This window comes from Camellia sinensis, chromosome 10 (assembly GCF_055761805.1).
Source record: "Camellia sinensis isolate YWXY chromosome 10, ASM5576180v1, whole genome shotgun sequence".
In the NCBI taxonomy this organism is placed as follows: domain Eukaryota; kingdom Viridiplantae; phylum Streptophyta; class Magnoliopsida; order Ericales; family Theaceae; genus Camellia; species Camellia sinensis.
In genome coordinates this window covers 85,937,624-85,958,596 of record NC_138970.1, presented here as the reverse complement: position 1 = coordinate 85,958,596, position 20,973 = coordinate 85,937,624, and the positions used below count along the sequence as shown (strand labels likewise).

At 41.2% G+C, this 20,973-nt stretch overlaps 1 protein-coding gene across 1 annotated transcript; it reads left to right on the top strand.

Annotated features, from left to right (window-relative positions):
• Positions 1 to 19,556: 19,556 nt before the first annotated feature.
• Positions 19,557 to 20,687, top strand: LOC145800526 (uncharacterized). The gene is made up of 2 exons (XM_082890213.1): positions 19,557 to 19,800; positions 19,984 to 20,687. The coding sequence occupies exons 1-2, from the start codon at positions 19,557 to 19,559 to the stop codon at positions 20,685 to 20,687; spliced, it is 948 nt and encodes a 315-aa protein (XP_082746339.1).
• The last annotated feature ends 286 nt before the right edge of the window (positions 20,688 to 20,973 follow it).

Below are 20,973 nucleotides of genomic sequence, written 5' to 3'. Positions count from 1 at the left end.
TATATTTAGGTGGCGACTCTGTATCGGGCAAAGCAGTCCATTTTTGGTAATTTGATTCAAAATTGATTTTCTAAAAGATTTGTTGGATTTGGACTCTTTAGTGTATATCTATTTCACATTGCACTTGTGAGATCAGATTCAGAACCACATGAGTCCGATATTGTAGGGCTTGTTCGTCTTCCGAAATGAGCGCAAAAAAGTCGAGCTACTGTTTCTGGTGACTCTGCTGGGGAAATTAGAGAACTTGACTTGAAATTTATGATGTGAAATTTTATCTACATATATATGTTCTTTGCATTGCATTTGCATTGGTATCCTTAAGTCACTGTGTTCGCCATCTGCTATTCCTGGACGGTTTGCTGGAGGCTTGCTCAAAAGCTTGCCAAAAGGCTGGCCAGTTGTGGCTCTGCCATGTTGGGAACACAAACCTTGAATCTGGACTACCGCTGTACCGCTTGATCCTCCTTTCACTTCTCGGTGTTAGGTGTGAGAGGTATATTAGGTAGTTTTGCTAAGGTACCCTTTTTGACCTTTCGACCTAGCTGCATATAGTAAAGCTATAGAGACTGTTCCAAACTAGGGCAGGATGCCGACCCTTGTGCAGGATTGCGTGAAACAGCTTGTTTGCAATAGATTACCCTAGTTCCTAACAAAATTAGGACAGGGTAACCCTACCCCCTCATAGGGGTATTTTGCCTCTCTTTACTTGGTATGTGCTTTGCAGTGAAATTGTACTGGGGTGCTTCACATTAGTGGTATAATTGGTATCTATTTTAGGGTAGCATTCAGTGTGGAGTACAGTCACTAAGTTGTGATCATATATGTTCTAGTGAAATTGGGCTGAGGTGCTGTCTGTTTTGTCATTTGCTAGGTAGTCTTGGAACCATAGCTTCCTATGGCTTCAATATCTTCTGGGTACTCTGGACTCGTGTCGATAGACTTTGTAAGGCCGGGGACCTAGCTTAGAGGCAACCAGTGTTTGCTTCACTGCCACCAATTGCAAAGCGAAGGAGGATTAGACAGAATTCACTAGTCCAGTTCCTACAGCAGTCACCCCTCAACTCACCTATGTCCAGTATGGTTCGGGAACGGTCATTTACTTCCAGCCCAACACGAGATCAATCACCTATTGCAAAGGCACAGTATCCCCCAACCAGTATGGAAGAACTGATACGACATCTACAACAGACAATTAAGACCTTATAGTAGGATGCGGCTCGTCAAGCTAGGGTCACAGCCTGTCAGGCCGAGGTTATAACACCAGGCTACAGCAATAGCAACCACAACCAGCAGTGACCTCTGTATCACATGTACCCACCACAGCTATCCCTGTGCCAGGTGCCATTGCTAATACTGCTAATGTCCAAGAAAACCAGGGTAATCTAGCAGAGCCAATCCTAGCACAAACGTCCAAAGCCCCGGTTTATCAGACCGAGGCTCCATTCGAGTTCGAGGTTGATCCAACTGCACTCAAGGTCAATCAACTGGAAAAATTATTCAAGAGAACGCAAGGGGTCAACTCTATCTCAGACATAGAGGATGGGTACTGTAGAGACCCCATTTTTGACTGTACTCAAGACTCGGACGTCATCGTTTGAACACTCGGTGATCATCCATATTGGTATTCGTCTTGAGTTCTCAGAGGTTTCGGTCGCGCGCCTTGCCTTAAGACCTCTCGACTTGTTTGCTTTGTGCTTGGTTGTTTACCAAACACTTTTTTTTTCTTCTAAGGGCAGAGAATGGCTTGTTGGCCATCCCCACACCTCACCGGCCTTGGCTTGAGGCCACCGGCCCTGTTTTATTGCTGCCGGCCAACTTGTTTAGTCGGTTGGCAATGTTTTTGGTCGGCCGACTATTTTTGTTGGTCAATCGGCCATTTCTGCTGGCCGACCCCTGTTCATCTGCTTTATGCAGATATTTAATGCCAGCTGGCACAGCTGGCACGCACAATTATTCCCCTCCATACACGTGTATGGAGGGATTTGCCTCTTATTTAGCTTCTCTCGGAAGCTTGAGGATTTGAGCCTCTATATAGAGGGAGCCCCTCCTCCCTCCTCCAAGGTTCAGAAAAATTAGGTTCGAGAGCTTAGATATAGTTTTGTATCTATACTCCCTTGTTTGACTATATTTTGTGCCCTAAACGGGTGTTTGTTCTTAGTTTTGAACTAAGACACCTAGTATTACACCATCCTTGGGTTGTTAAGGCTCTAAGGAGTTGTTGTTAGGGTTCTTGGGCTGGTTTTGATCCAAGGAAGGTGCTGGAGTGGTGTTCTTGAAGATGTTCTTCAAAGGTGAGAACCTACCTTCCTTATTCCCCATTTTTGCAAAAGCTTTTAGCCTATCTTGCTTATTGTTTTAAGCTTCGACTATAACTGATAAAAGTTCTGATTTTGTTGCTTTAGAACTTTGTTTAAGGTCACTTTGAGGTTTGGGGTTGTCTCCCCACTCCAAGGCCTTGTTAGGCCTTGTTTTAGGCCATACCTTTTGGTCATTGTTTTGGTCTTTGCATGACCTCTCTACCACTAAAATCCAAAGGATTTTCAGTGGTGGAGAGGTGGTTTTGATTTCCTAAAAAGAGAGGGTCATCCTCTCTCCTTGTTGTCTTTAATGCTTGCATAAATGGCTTATGTGGTGGCATGTGTGTTTAGTTTGTTTTAGCTTCATTTCGGCATGTATTAGGCTTTGTTTTTCCATGATACACCTCTGTTTTGAGTTGGTTTAGACATGCCATGTATGCTTCATACACTTGTCGTGTAATCCCATGATTTGGCCTTAACAAGCATCATGTTGTAACATGTGTTTTTAGCATGATTTTGGCTCAATTCCATGAAGCTTTTAGCCTTGTTGTAGCATGCTTGAGCTCTGATTTTGGTTGTTTTGGTCATCCATGACTTACTTTGTATAGCTACCGTGTAATCTAGCTTGTTAGCTTTGAGTGTCCAAGTTGCTAGCATGCCCTATGTGGATCATTTCAGTGGTTTGGCATCACTTAGAATGTTATTTCAGTCCATATTTCATGCTTATAAACTTACACTTATCACTCCTTTAATGTCTTAAAGAGTTTGTGTTTTATGCCTTATGAAAGTGTCATTGTGTATGCCATCATGCTTAGGTCATTGGGATGCCATCTAAGTGGGTTTTTGGGCTCATTTTGACATGTCATAAATCTATTTTGGGTTGCTTAAATCATGCCATGTTTGGTTGTATTAGGTGTAGTGCAACACCTTTTTGATGGCCTTGCATGCCTCATGATTTTTCCCCTTTGTTTTAGCTTGTTTTGGCTTTGGTCATTGCATGTTTTAGGCTCACTTTAGCATGATTTAAGACTATTTTGGGTCATATTCGCCTTGTATGTTGTTGCACACTTGGCTCATTGCATATTGTTATGTGCTCAAGTCGCATTTCACAAGCTTATTTGGCTTGTATTTTGTCATGAGTTTAATATGTTGTTACATGTTTACATGTTTGCATGCTTGTTCACATGCTCATATTGCATTAGCTTGCTCGCATGCGTAGGTTGCCTAGCTTTAAGCATGCATTCCTTGCCCCTTGATAAACCATGATAGAGGTTGGGGGTCCCTCATTTGTTTTGTGTGCATTTCATTTGACAATAAAATGCACACTTGGCACCTTGGGCCATCATGCATTGAAATGCGTGATTGATGGCCTGAGGGTTGAGAACCATACTCCTTTGAGTCTCAAACATGATAAGGAGGGTGGTGGTGCAAACATTGCTCTGAAAATGCATTGCCATATTCTGTCTGTCCTCTACTGCAGCAAAACAGGATTCTACAGGAAGAGATGGTCGGTCGACCATCTTCAGTGCCGGCCGGCCATTAATTTCTAGCCGATATTACCACAAATGGTCGATGACCAGTTCCCCATGGTCGGTGGCCTCACCTCTTGGTCAGTGACATCCCACGGTACTCAGGGAGTGATTCTGAAGCTTCCTTGGGACTTGTGAAGTTTTCAGAAGTACAGATCAGTGTAAACAGAGGCAGCATGAATATGGCGATGGATTTCCGAGCGAAGCTGAGCATTCATGCATTCGTCCTTCTTCCCGAGGCTACTTTATTGCTTTCAGTAGTTTAATTAATTTGTTAAATTAGTTAAATGTTGTGTAATAGTTAATTAGCATGTTAGTTAATTAATTTGTATTATTCTTTCGGTCCCTCCCTCGAGAGGGCACAATTATGTAATAAGTGTGCGTGTGTGTGATGCATGTCTTCCAAACCTCCATTTCTTTCTCCCTTTTATTTAACCGCTTACAATGGTTAGATTTAGGGCATATTTCAGTTACCATCCTTATGCTATGCATGTTCGCATCATTCACCTGAATTGCATGCACCGGGTTCGGCGCATCATACTAACTGCATTGTATTTAAATTCCAACTTGAATACATGTATCGAATTGTCGCATCTCATATGCCACTTTAGATCAGCCGAGCCTATTTTAGTTGCATTTTGCCTGTGATGCATTAGCCATTTTAACATGGACTTGGATCATACATTTGATTACTAACATGTTCATTGTTTTGGCTCGAAGTACACTGTGAGTATTTATGCTTTAGCATCTTGCATGTGTGTAAGTGTTAACATGACAGCATGCTTACCATGAGGCTAATTGCTTATGTGATATAACTGCCTGAATGCTTGTGGGTGAAGGTTGGATTGCCTGAATTGGAATAATTTATCGAAATCCGTGATTTAGCCTACTTACGAGTAGCAAATTACAAACCGCTTTTCAAACAATGAATATGCAATGTTTCATTCCAAATTAGGCGTTCTGGTCTATACTTATGTGTTGTGTGCATCACATAGTAAGATTAGCTAATCAACCGGAATAAGAACGCATGTGTTTTCAAAAACTCGATATCATGATTAGTAGTGGTCGATCTTTGATCAGGCGAGCGGGGGTGCTTATTGCATGATCTTCCCCAATCGTACCCAAGTTGTCGAGCAGAGACAACTTTGGTGATGACGAACACATGGCCTTAGACACGAGTCAGGGTTTCCTAAATTCCCCCAAAATAAAATATTTAGGTGGCGACTCTGTATCTAGAAAGCAGTCTATGTTTGGCACTTCTTTCTAAAAATCAATTTTTCAAAATGATTTGCCGGATTTGGACTCATTGATGATTCATTGGTCTTGCATTGCACTCTGCGAGATTAGATACAGGACTGTGACATAGAGTCCAAACTGTAGTAAACCCCAATGAACAAAACGGGATTCCCTCCCGGGACGTTCGGGGACGTCTACAGGTACATTGATTCGGCAGTTACATTACCAGATCGGTTTAAAATGCCACACATTGATCGTTTTGACGGCTCTGGGGATCCGATGGTCCACTTGCAATTATTTTTCGATATCTTACGGCCGATGGGCTTAAATAGACCACATATGCTATCTCTCTTTGGTCAAATCATGTCGGGTATAGCGGCCATTTGGTATGCTAAGTTGGAAGATTCCTTCAAATAGAATTGGGAGGAGATGTCCGAAGCCTTCATTGCTTAGTACTCTTACAATACATAGATTAAGGTCACAACTCGTGATCTGGAGGCAACCAGTCAAGAGCCGAAGGAGGGTTTTTCTGAGTTTGTGACTAGATGGAGGGCCAAAGCCTCGTTGATGGCCATGAGACCTTCTGGGAAGGATCAGCTAAGAATGATTGTTCGGAATCTGCATGGCAAGTTGCTGCAAAAGATGATTATTCTACCTCTATTTACCTTTATAGAGCTTCATGAAATGGGGGTTCAAATCGAGGATGCCATCAGACAAGGGATCATTGTGGAAGATTATGAGCCTTTGAGGAAGAATGTTATTCGCAGTTCCAATGCTAATACCAGTGGTAGCATAGCTGTGAAATGCTCAGAAGTAAACACTACCACCACTCCCATCAATGGCCAAAAACCCACCACTTTAACTCGGCCCTAAGCCCGAAATTTTCATCCCCTTTACATGAGTCTCTCTTAAGCCTTGAAAATGCTACTAGAAAAAGGGTACCTAGAGCTCCTAGAACCTCGACCCCTCTCAAATGCTCTTCCACCAAGACATGACCCCGCTAAATACTGTGCCTATCATCAACAACACGGTCATGATACAAACCGCTGTATCTATCTCCATCATAAGATTCAGCATCTTATTGATGAAGAGATCAAAGCTCCACCAAAATGACCTCAAGACACCCCTAACCCGTTACCTCCACATCTTAACCTAATCCACACACTACTGTTCACTTACAACCCTAGCATATATATCATCCCAGCCCATTTACCCAAGCCTGAGGTGTTCATGCACTTGAACCCCAATCATCTCAAACCCATGAACCCACTACTTCTGAGCTAATGATCATGATTGAAGATTTGCAGAGAACTGTGGCAGATTTAGCCTTTGGGATTTTGGCTCTATCATCAGCCACATCACATGCTAGAAATTTCACGCCAAAAGGCTCCCCAATCTTGGGGCGAGCTGCAATTGAAAAGGGCTAACCCAAAGTCGTTTCAAGTCTGGGTGACGACATATCAACAACAATTGGGCATCGCTTCAATATAGTCACCCAATCCCTTGGCAAAACTGAAGCAAGTCGCAAGAACAAGGCCGGGGCAAGTATTGATCCTTATTAACAGCTTCAGTGGGCTATTGAGGCTTTAAAGGTTAAAGGGCTAAACAAACAACAAGTGCTTGTAGTTGTTGAAAAGACTATGGATGACACTTTTTTCGTTCAGGCTGGGGGCATTTTGAATCTAGGGATAAACCATGAAAAGGGCTGTCATGCCAGAAACACCCCTTTCAGCTTCAATCCTACACCCGTAAGAGATCATCAAACCCAGTCAACACCTGCTGACCCCTCTGTCAATCTTGTTACGACTGGTAATCGCACCTTCAATCCCCTTTACATGACCTTGTCCAAAGCTCTCCAAATCCTCATAAGACAATGCTATCTTAAGCCCCTTGACCCTCAGCCTCTCCCTGATCCCCTTCCAGCCAGGTATACAGCTGCCAAGTACTGTGTCTTCCATCAACAAACCGGCCACGATATTGACACTTGCTTTCGTCTTCGCCATGAAATTCAAGACCTGATTAACAATAAGGTCATCACTCTGCCAAGTCCTACAAAGTCTATCGGCACTGGATCGATGAACTTTAACAATAATGTGACTATGTGATCGGGGATGAACCATCTGTGAATGGCTCGTATTTTACTCCAAATGTGGTGGATGGCACACACTTTTTAGCACTTTGAAAATGCTGTTTATTTTACTTTCTGAACTGGGTATCGAGTCAGTCTTGTTGTAGTGAGTCAATCTTGTTGTTTTGAGTCAGTCTTGTTGTGTTAGAGTTAGATGCTTTCAGGCGTGCTAACTTGGACGTCACATCACTGTCTTGTTTTGTTTGTCTTTTTCACTCTTTGAGTCTATTTCTAGCATTAAGCCAGTTATGCCAGAAGATCTTAATGAAATGATAGCACTTTTCCACTTACTTCTTTGTGTCTTTATATCATTACATTGACCAAAGTTTTTCAAAACTGTTTCCAAAATTGTGATGAAAACAAAGAGGAAAGAATTCCTCAGGATTTGTAAAAATTTGATTAACTAAGAGGAAGAGAGACTTGTTAAGCCCTTGATGAATGAAATCATTTCTATTAATGTGAGTACTGAGAAGGATCCTGGCTTGATCCAGCTTGGTTCTACATTCTCTTTAGAAGAGCACGAGTGACAAGTCGCTTTATTAAAAGATTTCAAAAAATGTTTTGCGTGGTCCTACGAAGACATGCCTGGAATTGATCTTGAGATTGTACAACGTAGGATCACTCTCAGCCTCGAGACTCGACCCTTGATGCAGAATGCTCAAACAATTAACTACAATGTGAGGCTTGCATGGCCGGATTCGAAGCAGCCCTCGAACAAGGGGCAATAAGGTCGTATGTCATCAAAGGAAGCTTGCATAGCTGGATTAGAAGTAGTCCTTGACTAGGGGAAAAAAAGTTCAAATCGCTTCAAGATTCAAAATTGGGTCATTTCTCAAACCAATGAAGACTAGCAAGAAAGCCAAATCCATAATCTAAGAGAAGAAAAATTATTGCTGAAGGACAATCGAGTTCCTATTCATAACACCAGGGGCAAATGCAAACCCAATTGGATGGGCTCTTATATCATCAAGACTATTTAGTCAGAAACAACAGCCATTTTTGTGGATTTCGATGGCTTAGAGATCCTACGGCCAATCAACATGCACAAGTTAAACTTTTCTATCCTTGAGAGGCTCGCTGGGCCAAAAACCTGGAGGGGCGACCCGGGCAAAGTTTAAGCAAGAAGAAAAAGAAAAAAGAACAAAAAAAAAAAAGAAATAAAAACAAAGAAAAAAGAAGAAGAAACAAATAAAAAATGAAAATAAGAAAAAGAAGAACAAAGAAAAAAATGAAAAGGAAAAATAGAACTCGCAAGGTTCAAAACCCGGAAGGGCGGCCTTGGAAAAAGCTAGAACGCAAAAGGAGAGTGCTAATACCCGAGTGCACCTTAACCCCGGATCTACATAAGGCTTGATTCCTATCTTTGGGATACGTAGGCAGCTTCATCCTGAAGTTTAGTCCCAACCATTTTTAGCTTGCTGGTCTCATCCATGTTGATTGGCTGATCCTTGTTCAATTCGGCTATCCTATCCATGTCCAATTGGCTCATCTTCATTCAAAATCGATTGTCCTATTCCATTGGAAGATTCAGCTGCAAGACAATTCAAGTTCAAATATGATGTTCTGCATCTCAAGAGTTAATTCCACGTTGGTTGAGCAATGGCCATTTGCAAAAATAGTTTTTTGAAGATTTTTAATGAGGTTGACTAATTTTCTCGTAAATTATTCTATTTTTTCAAAACTGGACCATTTCTTGGACCCAAAAAAGGGAAATTTTTAGTGCTCACAACCTGACTTGCATGATTTCAAAATAAAAAGTTGAACAAGCATGTTAATCTAACTCTCATATTGGTCAAAATTTCCTTAACAAAAAGCCAAAAAATAAAAAAAAATGGTCAAAATTATAAACTAGAGGCACAGTCGAGTTAGGTTTTTTGTCTTTTCCCCGTTCTCAACGTACTCGCCAGAAAGGGCACAATTGATGCTAGCAATAGAGGGCAAAAACTCTCTCATCCTTCAAGTAGTGAAGCATCAAGCCAAGTGCAAAGCACGAATTGGAAATAGAGCAAGATATCCAACCCCCCTCATAGCGTTTCAACTTTCAGCTTTTCCATCAACCACACCTGGGAAGGGATAAAATCAGAGAGATTAGAAAATAGAGAGATGCGCGATGAGAGAAAAATTAAGGAAAGGGCTTTTAAGAGAAAAAGAGATTGAGAACCAAAGTGATGTGAGAATCACAAATGAGAAAGGGTGAGAAACAATACTTGGAGAAGCAGTGGACTCCCCCGTAAACTAAGAGATCTCCCACTGGTGGTAAACATCCGAGTATTGTGTTTGTTGTTTTTGTTTGTCTCGATTCTTATTTTGAGTCGTTTTGAGTGTAAATAGACGTGTTTAGGTTATTTTACTTTGATTTTCCTTTGTTGAGTCATTTTGACTATGGTTAGTCGTAGGCTCAATACCCGGTTGAACTCGTTCTTAGTTCCAATTTCAAAATAAATCGTTTTGCGCTCATAGTGCCGTGCTATTCTCAACATGATCTGCAAAATAGGATTCTTTTTTTCAAAAACTGCTAGGTCCAACCTGGATCAAAAGAGAGCAACCGAACAATGACCTATCTGAAGCTACATAGGTTCCAGACTGCAAAGCAGAAGAAAAAAGGGAAAATTTGGAGCATCTTAGTGTATTTCAACTTCAGAAAATTCCGAGATTGCATTCCGGATGCACCTTCTCAGGCCTTGTCTTTTCTCCGGAGTATGAGTGTACCTCAAGCTCAAGCCTACTTCAAGCTAGAACGGCGATCAAAAGTACTCTCCCTGAGCACCATTGCTTGCCAGAGGCGTCTTGGCTGCGTTTCCAAAGAGTTCCTTGGAGACCAACTACGATGGTGGAAACTAGAGTTCGAATAGTAATGCCCAGAACACAAAGATTTGGAATTTCTGAGACTAAAGTCTGGTTTAAATACCCAGGGGTGTATCCCCGGCTTGAAATCTATACGGCAGCCCCATAGGTTGAGGTAGCATGTATGCGCCTCCATTCTGGATACTGAACCAGCCTAGTTGTAGACACCCCATTTTTTACTGTCCTCAAGACTTGGACGTCACCATTGGAACACTTGGTGATTACCCTTGTTTGAGTTCATCTTGAGTTCCTGGAGGTCTCGGTTGCGTGCCTTGTCTCAGGACCTCTCGACTCGACCGTGTTGTGTCTGGTTTTGCACCAAACACTTGTGTTTTGCCTTGGAGGGGCAGGGAATGCCTTGTGAGGCATCCCCACACATCACCGGCCGTGGCTTGAGGCCACCGGCCAGTGATTTTATGCCATCGGCAATGTATATTGCCGGTCGGCCATTTATTTTGCCAAAATGGCAATTTTGAATGGCCAATTACTATTCATCTACTTTTGGTAGATATTTTGTGCCAGCTGTGATAGCTGGCACCCACCTTTTCTCCCCTCCATACACGTGTATGGAGGGATCTCTCTCTTGACAAGCTTATTTGACAAGCTTTACAAGAGAGAGCTCTATAAGAGAGAGTCTCCTCTCTTGGATTTAGGGTTAGAAAAAATAGTTAGAGAGCTCTGGTTTTAGGTTAGGATTTATATATCTATCCTATATCTCTCTCTCTCTCTCTTGAGCTTAGTGTGTGTGTTTTGTCTTACTTTTGCTCACAAGCACCCACCATCACACCATCCCTTGGAGCTGAGGCCTCTTGAGGGTTGTTTTGGAGGTTTTGAAGCTGGTTTCAACCTAAAGAAGCTGGTTTCAACCTAAAGAAGCTGCTGGAGCTCCAGTGTTGAAGAAGGTCTACAAGGGTAATCACTTTTCCCTTTTATCCCCCATTTTTGCACACTACTTTTACCTATCTTGAATCTATATTTGAGCTTTGTGTATAACATAAAAAAGTTCTATTTTTAGGCCCTCTAAATAGTTGTTTAAGGTTGTTTCAAGCTTTGGGGTTGTTTGACCCCTCTTAAGCCTTGTAAGACTCCATTTTCTGCCATTTTGGGTGAGCTCCGGGACCATTGAGTTTGGGCCACGTCACCCCTAAAATCTTGAGGGATTTCAGAGGTGGGGATGGTGCCTTGAGGTCCTAGGAAGGAGAGGGCCACCCCCTCTCCTTATTTTCCTTGAAAAGGACCATTTTTTGGCCTCTTGAGGGAGCACCATGTTTAGGTTCATGTTGACCATGCCTTAGCTGTTTTTTGTGCTTATTATGTCATAATATGCCTCTGTTTTTAGTTGGTTTTGGTATACCATGCTTGCTTAGCATACATGCCTTGTAATGCCATTTTGTTGCCTTAACATGCCTTAGGTTGTAAACCATTGTTCTAGCATGTTTTAGGCTTGGCTTTGTGAAACTTTCATGTTTTTTTTGCCATGATTAAGGTCTGTCCTTAGTTGTTTGGATTGATTTTTGCATGTATTGCATAGTCCCTTTGCATTTTGGCTTGTTGGCCTCAAGTGTGTGATTGTGTGGTATGCATTACTTGCATCATTTTTAGTGGTTTGGGACCACTTGCCATGCTATTTCAGTCCTCATAACATGCTTGCATGCTTGCCTCTTGATGCTTCTTGAATGCTTTAGAAGCTTGTGTTGAATGCTCCATGTTTGGTCTCTTTTGCATGCTTCCATTTTTAGGATGCTCGGATGCCATCTAGGTGTTCCCTTAGCATTGTTTAGGTCTGCCTTGAACATGTTTTAAGTCTTCTTGGCCTTGTGGGGCTTGGTTGGCTTGGCCATGGTTTAAGTCTCCTTGCCTTGCCTCAAGTATTTGGACCAATTGCATGCTTTGTTTGTCTCGCTTGCTTGGTTTAGCACCATCATTAACCTGATTTTCAAAGCTGGTGTGCATGCCATATGTCCATGTTTACATCCTCCTAAGTGTGCTTGAGAATTGTCTCTTTATGCCTAAGTGTTGGTCATTGTATACATGCATGTTTGCATGCCATTAGTCCTTCATTTTTGGACACTTTGGCCACTGTTTTGGGCCTAGTTAGGGCTGCTTCAGTCATGTTTAAGTCCATCCCTTGCATGCCATTCAAATGTTGTTACATTCCCCCCATGTTTGCATATGCTCGGAATCACTCGCATTAGTCATGCATTCCCTTGGTCGAGTTGCTAGCGTGTTGCATGTCTTGTACACTTACATGATTAGATCACATCTCTCATGCTCTAGTAGTTCGCATAGTTGTGGTATGCTTGTTGGCCTTGTTGCTTAGGTTGTGTACCTAATGTGCATTGCATGTTTGTATGCTCCCTTTTATGCCATGTTGCATACTAGCCCATATGTCTAGGTTGCATTGCACTAGCATGCATGCCTTGTCCCTTGACCTAGTGATGGGAATTGGGCCTTTGATTTGTTTATATGCATTGCATGACATTTGAAATCAAAAGTGCACATTTGGTTTCTTGGGTCATCACGCATTGAAATGCGCGATTGGTGGTCCGAGAACCAAGGACCATGTCCCTTTGAGTAATAAACATGATAAGCGATATGGTTGGTGCATACATTGCTTGAATTGCATTGCCATGCAAGGCTCTATCCTCTGCTGCTGTCAAACAGATTCTGCAGGAACTTTTTGCCGATCGACTGCACAGAGTGCCGACCGGCAATCCATCTATGGCCAATATCCTCATCAATAGCCGATGATCACGTCTTACTGCTGGTAGCCATCCTACCTAGCCGGTGGTGTCTCCCAATGTTCAGGGAAGCAATTCTGAGACTTTGGCAGTTTTAAGAGGGGCAGAGCAGGGAAAATAGAGGCAGCTTGCGCATGGCAGTGGACTTCCGAGCAAGACCCGAGCACGTGTGCATTGAGCTCTCTTCCCGAGGCCTTTTTTTTCTTGCATTCTTAAATTAATTAATTCGTTTAATTAATTTAGTTGGCCTGTAATAAATAATTAGCTAGGTTAGTTAATTCATTATTCGAATTATATTATTCTTTCGGTCCCTCCGAGCGAGGGCGAATTTGTAATAAGTGTGGGTGAGTGTGTGCATGTCTTCCAACCCCCACTTCTTTCTCCCTTTTACTTACCTGCTTTGATGGTTAGTAATAGGTCATGTTTAATTTAGCATACCTTATGCTATGCATGCGTGCATCAGTCATCAGTATTGCATGCACCGGGCTCGGCGCATCATGCTAGCTGCATTAGTATTTCGAATCTAACTTGAATACATGTTACCTGTGCATTTTCACATGTCATTCATAGACTAGCCGAGCCTACTCTAGTGACATTCTGTATGCGTTGCATTAGGCATTTAAACATGGACTTGGATCATACATTGATTGCTAACGAGTTCTTTGTTTTGGCACGGAGTACGATATAAGTATTTATTCTTTAGCATCTCGCATGAGTGTGAATGTTAACATGACAGCATGCTTACCATGTCGCTAGATGCTTATGTGTTGTAAATTGCCTGAATGCCTGTGGGTGAAGGTTGGATTGTCTGAGTTGGAATAGCTCATTGAAATCCGTGTTTTAGCCTACTTGCGAGTAGCAAATTCCAAAACATTTTTCCGAAACAAACGGATATGCAATGCTTATTCCCAAATTAGGCAATCTAGTCTATACTTTTGTGCTGCGCGCATAACATAGTAATTCTAGGTTAATAATCGGGATAAGAACACATAACGCTTTCAAAATTGGATATCATGGTTAGTAGAGGCAGATCTTCGGATCGGGCGAGAGGGGGTGCGCATAGATGACCTTCCCCAATCGTACCCAAGTTCCCTAGCCGAGGCAATTTTGGTGATGACAGACACGTGGCCTTTGGCACCCAGTCAGGGTTTCCTAAATTCCCCCGAAATAAAATATTTAGGTGGCGACTCTGTATCTGGCAAAGCAATCCATGTTTGGCACTTCTTTCAAAATCTGTTTTCTCAAAACGATTTGCCAGATTTGGACTCTTTGGTTCAGATTACGAACCGTGACAATTTGAGAGTCTGAACTGTTGTGAACCCCAAATGAACAAAACGGGGGACTCATCCTCCCGGGGCGTTCGGGGACGTCTACACTAGTTTGTCACCCTGTTGGATAATACATAAAGTTGTGAATATGATCAGGAAGAAAAGTGGCATCCATGGCTTCTACAAGCAGAGGTTACCCCTTGTCAGCATTTGAGGGCCTTTGAACTGTGAGTTGAAAGTAAGAGTTCGAAGAACACAAGAGGGAGATGTCTGTTAGAGTAGAGCGGTTCATTGCCACTCGCCTCGTGAGGTGCTTTCTAAAGCCCAGCTTTGCTTGTTTATTGCATTCCCTAAACATCGTGTACTACATTTCTTGTAACATGTGTCATATCATCGCACTTATTGCATTTATTTTCATCTTGTATGATCTTGTATCATTTATCCTTTTATGCTGAGCATCGTTTAAGATCGTTGTCTCCCGAGGCTTTTCTTAGGATCTCTTCTCACGATTTCAGTGCCGTTGAAGTGTTTTTTTCCTCATATGATTTTAGCGTGTTTGGAATTTATTTCAGGACGCGTGGAACGCGCCCCTGAGTGGGTTTCATAGGATCTTTTCTCATGATTTCAGCATGGTTTGAGTGTTCTTTTCCTTACACGATTTCAGCGTGTTTGGAATTTATCTCAAGACGTGCAGAACGTGCCCTTGAGTGGTTTTCTTAGGACCTCTTCCCACGATTTCAGCGTGGTTTGAGTGTTCCTTTCCGCACAAAATTTTAGCGTGTTTGGATTTTATCTCAAGACGCGTGTAACGTGACCCTGGGCGATTTTCTTTGGACCTCTTCTCATGATTTCAACGTGGTTTGAGTGTTTCCTTTCTCTCACGATTCTAGTGCGGTTGGAGTATGTCACCCTAGTCATCTTCTACACTATCCATTACATTCAGTACATCATACCATTTTATCACCTGCTCATACCTTTCCCTTATTGAAACATATTTCTATCATATGTAAGTACCCATGCTGCGCTGAGGCCAGTATTAAGGGTGTCAACACCTTTTCTGTGTTAGATGTTGTTTGTTTTGTGTCCATGCCTTTTCTTGGTAAAATGTGGTTCAGCTTACGCCCTTTATTCACTTCATTCATTGCATTCATTGCATTGTACATTGTTTTGTTGCATTCAACATTTATGACCATTATCTTTCCCCAGCAGATCATTCCTCACTTATATCATACCACCCAATTACATGTACTCTTTCTCTTTCTACCAAAAACATAGTCTTGCATGTGCTCGCACCTCTTTCACGTTAAAACGCGATTTTGTTATGTGTAAGCATCCATGCTGCGCTAAGGCCAGTATTGGGGATGCAGGCACTTAACCTGTGTTAGGCGTCGTTTGGTTGTGCTCACTTCTTTTCTATATAAATTGTAGTTTGATTTTGCATCTCCATCTCTTTATGGTATTTGTGTGGTTTTGTACTGCTTGTGATTTGATTATTTCGTTACATTGTATATCATTACATTATTTTGTTATATTATGTATCATTTTGCATCCTGGCCCTTGAACTACGCTGGTTTGACTCCATGCAACGAGATACGTAGTCAACCCTCGGGTTTAACCAACTGCTTCTGTATTTTGTTTGTTTGCTCAAGTCTTACGACCTTGTCAAAATGGATCATCTTCGGGCTTTGACATTCACTCATGTCATTTCATGACTCTGAGCTCTACCAAAGAGGTGCAATTGTAGACACTCCATTTTTGACCGCCCCTAAGACTTGGGCGCCTTAGGTTGATCACTGCTGATAAAAGTTATGCTGCACAAACGTTCGATTTCTTCAGCAAGAAAAGCTTCTAAATCCCAACCTTACATCCCATTTTGGACCAAAACTATTTTGGACCGAAACAGTTTCGGACTTCAAAACCCTCTTTCTCAAAATATTTTCCAAATTCTTCAACGATGTTCTGAGACTCACATTTCGTTTAAAATATTGCACTTTTTGGTAAATCGAGGAAGGACAAAGTAGAAATAAATGAAAGAGAGGTGAACTCTTTGAAATTTTTTTTAAACCTCTTATTTTTAGGTTTGACGTTGAAGAAAATTGGAGGAGAGGGAAGAAAACTAGCTGGGGAAGCAGTTAGGCATGAAATCATTAAGAGAGAACTAAGGAGCCTCACTAAATTAGGCTTATTTCTTTGTACACTTAGAATTTAGTTGTGAAGCCACTTTCATTCAAAAGTAGACTTACGGGGCTTCATTTTAGACTCAAGAATCTCCTAAAGCCGCATCCGGATGAGGGAGATATGGCCATTTGAAGTTAGGCATAAATTCGATTAAGATAAAAATGAGCAACCTTCACTAAAAAGGTCATACCTATTTACACAATTATAATTTAGATGTGAAGCTACCACCACTGGAAAGTAGACTTTCGAGGCTTCAATTTAGACTCAAGAATGACCTAAACCCGAGTCCGGATGACGGAGATATGCCCATTTGAAGTTGGGCTTGGAAGCAGATTTTCTGTGGCCGACAACCCACACTTCTGGCCTGCTGGCCACTTGTGAAAAACACAGATATTTTGTGCCAACTGTCCCCCAAAAGCTCCAGCTGTTCCTATATGGATATTTCTAACTTGTGAGGCTATTTTTCTATATATAGGGTACCTTCCCTCATGGTTTAAGGTTACAAAAATTTCCAAAAGGGCCAAAACTTGAAATTCTCTCTCTATCTCTATCTTGCAACCGATACACTCGCTCTTTAAACTTCCTAAACCAATATTGGAGCTCTCCTTGCTTAGATTATTGAGTCCAAATTTCAGCCATTGAGAGTGAGAACTTGTTGGTTTGTGAACAAAAGTGTTATTCCTCTTCAAGAGGTTTAACTACTAGGTCCTTTGCACTATTTCATTCCTATATTTTATTGCTGTTTTTAAACTATTTTTAAACTATTTTTATGGGATGAAACTTATGGTTTAAAGCTACCAAAGGTATAAGGGTTAACCACCCTTCTTTAAACCTTGTCCTCTTAGCTTTTGCCCTTGTGTTTTCCTTCTTTTCATCTTGTTTTTGAACTTTTTGCCACTGATTTTCAGAGGTTTTCAAAGGCAAAAAAATTTGTTTTGAGGTCCCAAAAATGGAGGGGTTAGCCACCACTCTTTATGCATGTTTACTAGCTCAAAAGCTCATTATTTTAGCTTGCTTTTTTAGCTGTTTCCATCTAAATTCCAGCACTATTTCAGTGTATATTAGGACTGTTTTTATGAGTTAGTTTCATTTATGCTTTTTATTGTATGCGTGTAGTGTGATGGTCCTCATAGGCTTGGTGGTTTAGGCCTTAGCCACCAATCTATTTGAGTTGATAGTATATATTTTTTATTTTCCATACTTATTTTCACCTCTAATAATCTCTGCAACTACCCTTTTTTCTTAGCGTTTTATTTTCTTTGAAAGTTGTTTCAAACTGGTTATTTGTTTAAATTTGAGATTGAGGTTGTTGTGCTTAATCGTTTATTCCCTTTGGGGGTTCATTACCAATGGCATGACATCTCTCTCATGCTTAAAATAACTTTTGGTTTGATGCTCCTTTCCATTAGTGGACTTAAAGCTCACCTTTGGACATAATTTACTAAGAAATGGTTGGCAATTAAAATAGAGTACTAAAATAAGGACTAAAAATGATGCAAGATAATAACTTGGTTAGGGTTCAATCGGACATTAATCGAATCCATTGAGTCTTGAGTCGTTTTATATTTGCTAGTGATGTAAACGATTCAAGAGTCATTGTCAACCACTTCCCTTGATCAATCCGTGATAGGAAGGAGGTTTGAGAGTCTTTATGTGTTGCATTTACTGAACTTGTACTCTTTGGTTCATATCAGGCAATGAAATTGCATAGATTAATGGCTTGTGAATCAAGTTTACCACTCCTTTAAGCTATTTGATGATAAGGAAGGGTAAGTTGTGCAAACAACCCTTGAGAATATCCTATTCCTGCCTTGTTTGCTCTGTGTTGTAGTGTGAAGAACCAAGTATCAGTGGCCAGCAGACCATCATCTATGGCTGGCAGGCCACCACTTCTAGCCTACCGGCCACCTTTGGAAAACCCAACAGTGCCCTTTTGAAACAAAATAGAGTTGGTTTTGAGATGAAAAACAGTGCAAGTGTTCTAACTGTGCAATAGAGGCTTTCTGGCAGTAGAACAGTGGTTTTTTCGAGTGGAAATCCGTGCATGCATGAGCATCCCTCGCTTCCCAGGGCTAATTAGTTAATTTAGTTACTTTATTTCATGTTGTAATTACTTAGTTAGCTAATTAGAATTTTGTAATTAATTAATTAGTGTAATTAATTAGTTAGTTCCAGTTTGTAATAATTAGCTAGAATAGTTAATTAGTTGTGATGTTATAATAACTAGCCAGCATAGTTAGTTTATTCGTTTTGTAATAGCTAGTTAATTAGCTTAATTAGTTAGTTTTTTTGGACCCTCCTGTGCGAGGGCAAGTAGTTGTAATAATGTGTATGTCTTCCAACCCCACGTCTTTCTCCATTTTATTTAACTGCTTATAATGGTTAGTTTAGGGTATCATGCTTTCTTTTGAATGTCTCATACCTTGCATCCATTGTCTTGCATGCATTCAGCTCGGTGCATCATTCTAACTTGCATTGTTATTGCTTACACTTCTTTGAATATGTGCTTAGACCACATGCTATCAATCTGATTCATGTGCCATACTAGAAGCTTGAAATTCAAATATGTTTTTGCGTGGTGCTATGGAGATATGCTTGAAATTGATCCTAAGATTGCATAACATCGGATCCCTTTTAATCTAGATGCTCGACCTATCAAATAGAAGCTTCACAAAATTCATCTTGATTGGGCACTGAAAATCGAAGAAGAGGTTACTAAACAAATCAACGCCGAGTTCTTGCTTGTATCTGAGTATCTGACTTGGTTAGCCAACATTGTGCTAGTCTCGTAGAAAGATGACAAAATCAGGGTTTGTGTTCACTTTTGGGATTTGAACAAGGCTAGTCCAAAAGATGACTTTCCATTGCCACATATTGATGAATTGTTATACTTCACTACATGGCATGCCTTACTGCCATTCGTGGACGGTTTTTTAGGGTGTAACCAGATCCTTATGGCTCTAGAGGACAAAAAAACTATTGCATTTACTACACGATGGAGGACGTATTGTTATAGGGTCATGCCATCTAGTTTGAAAAATGTCGGGGCCATTTATCCAAGAGTCGCTACCACACTGTTACACAAGGAAGTTGAGGTGTATCTAGATGACATGATTGTTGAGGTGTATCTAGATGACATGATTGTTGTTAAGTTCAAAGATTGGGAAAGTCATTATACCGCATTAAAGAAATTCTTTGAAAGAATCAAGGAACACAGGCTGAGGCTGAATCAGCATAAATGCACCTTTGGGGTAACTGCGGGCAAGATATTGGGATTTCTAATCATACAGTGAGGCATTGAAGTTGATCCATCTAAAATTGAGGCCATCTTAGAAATGTCGACACCAACAACTAAAAAGGATGAGCTAGGCTTTTTGGGAAAAGCCCATTGTTTGGCCTTGACTTGTGAACCACTATCTGGCCTATTGAAGAAACGGAAAAAGTTCCAATGGGATGATCGGTGTCAGTTCGCCTTCAAGCAAGTTAAGCAGTATTTGCAGAATTTGCCTATCTTATCACCACCTGTGCCTGGAAAATTGTTGATTTTGTATATATCAATGACTGAATCAACCATGGGATGTATGCTTGCACAAGAGCCAGACGAGAAAGTGGAAAAAGCCATCTACTACTTGAGCAATAAGATGCTTGAATATGAGACCCGCTACACTCCCTTGGAAAAGGCTTGCTTGGCTTTGGTTTGGGCCATCAGGAAGTTGAGACACTACTTGTTAGCTCACTTGGGAATTTTGGTTTCAAGATTAGACCCCATCAAATATCTCTTTGATAAACCACCCTTTACTGGTAGGCTAGCTCATTGGCTGCTTTTGCTTTCTGAATTCGACCTCAACTATGTCCCTCGCAAATCTATTAAAGGAAGGGTTGTGGTAGAATTTTTGTCTGATCACTCGATTGAAGGAGAGGAAGAAATAAATTACTCATTCCCAGATAAGGAGGTCATGCCGATGGAAGAAAACACTTGGAAGTTGTACTTTGATAGACCGTCCAATCAATTTTGCTACAGGATAGGTTTGTTGCTCATAGCACCAGATGATTTCCACATCCCTTTAGCTTTCAAACTCCAATTTAGTGTATCCAACAACCAAGCAAAGTATGAGGCATGCATTGCCAAATTGGACGCAGCTCTAGAGCTAGGGGCAATAAGGTTGGATGTGATTGAGGATTCGAGCTTGGTCATTTCTCAAGCCAATGGAGATTGGAAGATTAAAGAGGGGACAATGAAAATCTATCATCAAACCTTGGACATGTTGATCCCGAGGTTCGAAAGGCTAACATTTACACACCTGGTGAGAGAGAACAACAAATTTGCTGATGCGTTGGGAACACTGACCTCCATTATAGATATACCAGTTAGGGTTAAGATACACCCAGTCCTAATAGAACAAAGATATACACCCACATATGAAATGATAGCTGCAATAGAAGAGGTTCAAGATGAAAACCCCTAGTACTTTGATATTTGGAACTTTTTAGAAACCAGTACATTCCTGCAAGAGGCAAATGTTAAGGACAAAATGGGGATACGACGTCTGGCTGCTCAGCTCATCATCTATGCAGATAAGTTATACAAAAAGTGAGATCTACGAATGCACAACCTATGCATAGAGAAAGAAGATGCAAGGCGTATTATGGAGGCCATCCATGGAGGAGACTATGGAGCCCAAATGAATGGTATAATGTCGGCCAGAAAGATCCTCAGGCAGGGACACTATTAGTTAACCATGGAGAGTGATT

Excerpts from the sequence above, each read along its gene's own strand:
- LOC145800526 (XM_082890213.1), top strand. The coding sequence starts at position 19,557 with ATGTCGACACCAACAACTAAAAAGGATGAGCTAGGCTTTTTGGGAAAA. Across the intron at positions 19,801-19,983 it reads GACTGAATCAACCATGGGAT|ACCCCATCAAATATCTCTTT; the intron begins GTATGCTTGCAC and ends TTTCAAGATTAG.